The sequence below is a fragment of the Hydra vulgaris genome, chromosome 01 (genome assembly GCF_038396675.1).
Source record: "Hydra vulgaris chromosome 01, alternate assembly HydraT2T_AEP".
NCBI lineage: Eukaryota > Metazoa > Cnidaria > Hydrozoa > Anthoathecata > Hydridae > Hydra > Hydra vulgaris.
In genome coordinates, this window is record NC_088920.1 from 12,533,238 (window position 1) to 12,538,307 (window position 5,070).

The following is a 5,070-nucleotide window of genomic DNA, read 5'->3' on the forward strand; positions in this document are numbered from 1 at the left end:
TTTTGTGTACTGGTCGCTATGTACAGAATACGCAAACCAAATTAACAGCATCAATGCATTGATGCTGTTAAATTGGTTTGTATTTAAGGTTGTTGTTTATTATGGTACAAAATGTATGTAAAAAAACTTGAAAGATATTTTTAACAAATAAATCATGACTTGATTTATTTGTTTTAAAGTTCTGAATTACCTCTTATTAATGTTTTTTCTTTTAAAAATTGTTGAGTCCAAAATTATTGGTTTTTGGTCAGAAAAATCGATTTGCTCAAAGTGTCAAGCATTTAAGTGAAATAAGTTTGATTTGGAAAAAAAAAAAGTTTGATTCAGAAGAAAAAGCACAAAAATATTCACTGGTGTCAACGAGAGTTACATATTAAAATGTTTTTTGATTCTTCACTTTGTAAAAATATTGACTTCTTTATTGAACCCTGCAATTCAAGTTATATGAAACTATTTGCCGAAACAATTAAAAAAAAAAAAAAAATAGCTTTATTATAATCTGAACTTATTCACAAGGCTATTTAAATATTTATTTAAGGGTGAAACAAAAACTTTATTTTTTATTTAGTCTTGATTTGCTTTGAAAAAGTTTTGTTTATTTATTCAATTAAAAATATTTAGAAATGAAAGAGGTAAGACTACTTTAGACCAATTGATTTTTTAGAACAATTTCATTTCCTTCATTTTTTTTATTTGAAAGTATTGACCGTTTCATGCACCAATTATGATGCATATTACAGAAAAAATCTTCTAATATTTAAACATTACGAGGTTATTTATAATTGTTGTTGCAGAAAATTTTTTTTTTTAAATTTGAATAAATTTATTTTGTCAGTTTATTAAAGATTTTATCCTGATTGACCTAAGCACAATCTGAAAACTCACAATCATTTTAATGACATTATCGACTTTTCATTAGTTAACATCATCGACTTTTTATTTGGTGACATCATCGACTTTTTAATGGATGATATCATTGACTTGATTCATACATTTGTAATTGACTTTGTTTATATATCGCGGCGTTAGAGTTATCTTGTTCTATCTCCACATTTTTGAGTTTTGAAATAAAACCATTTGAAAAATAAGGATTTTAGGAGATGGCATATAAAATTTTTTTTATGATTTATGTTTTCTCGGCAACTTTTTTTTTTTATTTCTTAGATTTCGAAAGAGTAGAAAAACACTATTCTGAGGTACGCAACACAATCAAAAACTTACTTTTTTCAAAAAGTGAAGAAAGAACAAAATAATTCTAACATCGCAATTTAATGATAAAAGATCCATTAACATCTCACGATTATCATTTAAAGTAAGCCTTCTTTCAAAAGTTACAATTTCCTTATATCCAATCAACTTCAAAAGAACATTTAAAATGATGACTTATTCTTTTAATAATTCAACTTTTTCACTAAGTTTATTAACTTCTATCACTAAAATCGTGAGATTTTTGATTAAAGTAACCAAACTGGTTTATTTGTTTTATTCAAATTATTTTTCAAATGACATAATTTTTTTTTAAGATTTCTTTTTTCTTTAAATAAATTACCAACTACTTTATTACCATTTTCTAGCATTTGATATTGGTCTTCAAGTTTCGTATTTAAAATTTTATTATGGCATTCAAGTCGTATTTTTATTGCACAACCTTTTATTTCTTGTCTTTCTAGCTTCATATGCAATGCAGTAAATCTTTTTTCTAAAGTTATATATATATAAATATATATATATATATATATATATATATATATATATATATATATATATATATATATATATATATATATATATATATATATATATATATATATATATATTGTGGCAGTAATTTCCGCAAATAGAGTGCTTAATGTTTTTATTCAAAACTGGAATAATGAATTAGTAAAAACAATTATCTGATTTTTTTTTAAAAAACTTTTACCATCAGTAGATTCATCAGAAGAGTCTTTTTGATGAACCTACTCCTAATAATTTCTCATGAGCCTATTGAAGTTAAAAAACAGTTGTTAAAGAAAAATTTAGAAAAGTGTTTTTACCAATTTAAGTTGCCTGATGTTTAAATGGTAAATAGCGAAACATTTCTCTCACAAAATAAAGTTTGATAAAAACAAACCATTTTCGTCTGTAATCATAATTTTTATTTGCGTCTTTTCAACAATTATTTTAAAAAGACATTAGTTGTTGTTTTTAATGCATCAAGTACAACAATTGTTTGCCTTTTAAAATGTTTAAAACCAAGTTTTAAAACAAAACATTTCAAAACTAAGTTTATGAAATATTTCATAAAAAATATCAAAATAACAAAATAAAAAAACGAAACTAAAACAAAATAGACAAAAAAAAAAAAAAAAAAATGAAAATAAACAATATCTTTAAAAATTTATAAAGATAAAAAAGACATTTTATTGGTAAAATTTATAACTTTTTATTATTGAGTTAAGTTTAAAGTTTTTTTATTTCTTATTTTTCAAAGTCAAGCAATCAGTAAAAAGTAAAACTAAAATGTTTCAAGTTGGTTGATAAAATAAGAAAAAAACAGCTATGATTTTAATTAAATCAACAAAACTTTAAAATCTCAAATTTTAACTTTAATGTAAATGTAGATGTTAATCGAATTATAAATTTAATTACATAAGAAAATCATAAAATTTTTTTTAAAAACGATAAGCAAAAAGTATAATATTTTATTACTAAACATAAACTATGTGAAGCATAAATTACCTTTAAGATTAACTATATCGGTGAAAAGAAGAAAGTTATTAGTCCTACATTTTAATTTCGAGATAGCTAATGTTTAAGTATTGTCCTATGACTACTTTATGGCAAAAAATACTGAGCGAAAGGTGGATTACTATTATTTTTGTAGTACATTGAGATGTCAACATAAGTTTAATGAATATATGAAAAAAAGTCAAAATAACAATTAATGGACTAATGCAGTTCTTCTTTTAACCGATTCAAATGGGTTTAACATAAATATTAAAGATAAATTATGCCAGGCGTAACTTCATGAAAATAAATTAATTTTATCATAAATTATATAAGACATAAATTGTTTTAAACTTAAATAATGTTCAGCATAAAATGTTTAAGCACATAAGTATGTTAAACAAAAAATTGTAGTATTAAATTCTTTTGTAACTATTTTTAAAGTTGTTCTATTTGTGTATTCTATTTGTATCTATTTTTAATCATAATCAATTTCATCATTAAATTCGTCTTCAACTATGCCTTTAAATGGGACATTAAACATAGCAAAATCAAAGTTTGGTCGAATAGTGTTTGTATCTTTCTGGAATGTGTTGACGATGCTACCTGCATAAAAACAAGCTTTTATGCCATTCACTTGTAAATCAACTTTAACAGTGCTGATTTTAGATTGTTCTGAAGAAACCTCACCATAACAACCCCTTTTTAAAATTTTTTCTGGTTTATTTAAACGCCAATGACCTCGAAAAAAAGGCGAAAATGCTAAAGCCCATCCAGTGAAGTAACTTTCCTTATAATTTTTATTCGGCTTGCATGATCTTCGACCTCGTGCGGCATGAAAATCAATGCAACTCTGCCAAAAACTTTCATTACGAATTCCATTATAACTTTCTATAAACTTATCGGCAATAGGAACTAAAATTTTACTCCACCAACCTAGTTCTGGTTGTTTTTCAGCAAATCTCTTACCAAGTTCAACAATTTTTTCCTTTAGTTTTACCCAGTCGCCAATTGTTCCCATTAAAGTTACCTGAGGTATGCCACATATTAAGCCAAATCTATAACTAAAATAGTTTTTCATAGTGCCCATTAGCGATACTCGCGCAATTAGACTGTCGTTGGGCGTTGTGGTGGTAAATTGAGGCTCAATAAAATCGCGCAAGTCGGCTTTTGTATTATCATAAATAAGATCTGACATTTTTTTGATTAAACCAGCCCAATCGTTAACAGTATTGCCACAAACATTGCTTCCAACATTCAATTCCTTTTTTCCTTCGTGGTTTACAAAAAGGTCACGCATCTCTTCGGCGTGTTCATCAACGTATTCAGCTAGTTCTATGATAATTGTTAACCAGACATCATCAGGGCGAATGGATATAGCGTAATGATTCTTATAAGCGTCATACAGGGCTCCTATTAAACTGTTTCCTAATGCTGCATAAATTGGTTGTTCCGGTGGTTCTGTAGACATAAGAAGCTCACCTTTAAGATCTCTAGCAATGTAGCAGTTATTTAAAACATCACGAATTGAAACGAATTCCGGTACTTGCACAGGTGGTTTTACAGCAACGCCATTTAGTTTGAGTTTAAAAGTTACTGATTGAAGATTTTCTTTAGCTCTATCTTTTTTTTTTTGTTTCAACAAATTGCTAGCAAAGTACAGCAATTTGTTCATATTTTAGGAAAACTATGCTGAGATAAAAAAACAGAATTATAAACTACATATATGCAAAATAAACGTATAGATAATAGTTTTCTTTGAAAACATAAACTGAAAAGTTATATAATAAAAAATAAACTATTTATAATAGTGATGTACGCTTAGAATACTTTAAGTATCGACTTTTATTCATTTTAAGTTGCTAACGTGTGTTTGAAAGTATTTATTTATATTTTTTGTAAATAAGTTTGAAAATTATTTGCAGAAAGTTTTGAGGATTTTTTTTAAAGTAAATAGTAAATGCCTAATATATTGTGATTTTGTCAGTTTTTTATATTGCGTAATGTTTATATATTTACTAGCTTTGTTTCATTACAACAGCTTACTGCTGTTATATTTTTCAAATACATATGTATGTTGTTTAAAGATTGTCTATATATTACGCAATGGTAAACTTAATTTGAAAAAAAAATTGAAGATACAAGCTTTTTCACGCTGCGATTTTCATTAATCTTAATAAGCTATTTCAATTTTTTTTTTAACTTAAGACTCTGCGACGGACCTTTGTTTGATTTGTTTATTAGTAAAATTTAGCATTGCATAATTTATGGATCATCTCTTACTAAATACACAACTGTTTCTCAAGAGTTTTGAGTATTTTTTTTAAAGTGGTTTTATTAATTGAACATTTATTGCATAGA

The 5,070-nt window shown here is 25.7% G+C and overlaps 1 protein-coding gene across 1 annotated transcript; it reads right to left on the minus strand.

Moving 5' to 3' along the window:
• Positions 1 to 2,263: 2,263 nt before the first annotated feature.
• LOC136074784 (uncharacterized) lies at positions 2,264 to 4,390 on the minus strand. Its single transcript, XM_065787078.1, has one exon. The coding sequence runs from the start codon at positions 4,382 to 4,384 to the stop codon at positions 3,188 to 3,190; it is 1,197 nt and encodes a 398-aa protein (XP_065643150.1). The 5' UTR covers positions 4,385 to 4,390; the 3' UTR covers positions 2,264 to 3,187.
• Between the last annotated feature and the right edge of the window lie 680 nt (positions 4,391 to 5,070).

Coding starts and splice junctions, on each gene's coding strand:
- LOC136074784 (XM_065787078.1), bottom strand. CDS start 4,384: ATGAACAAATTGCTGTACTTTGCTAGCAATTTGTTGAAACAAAAAAAA.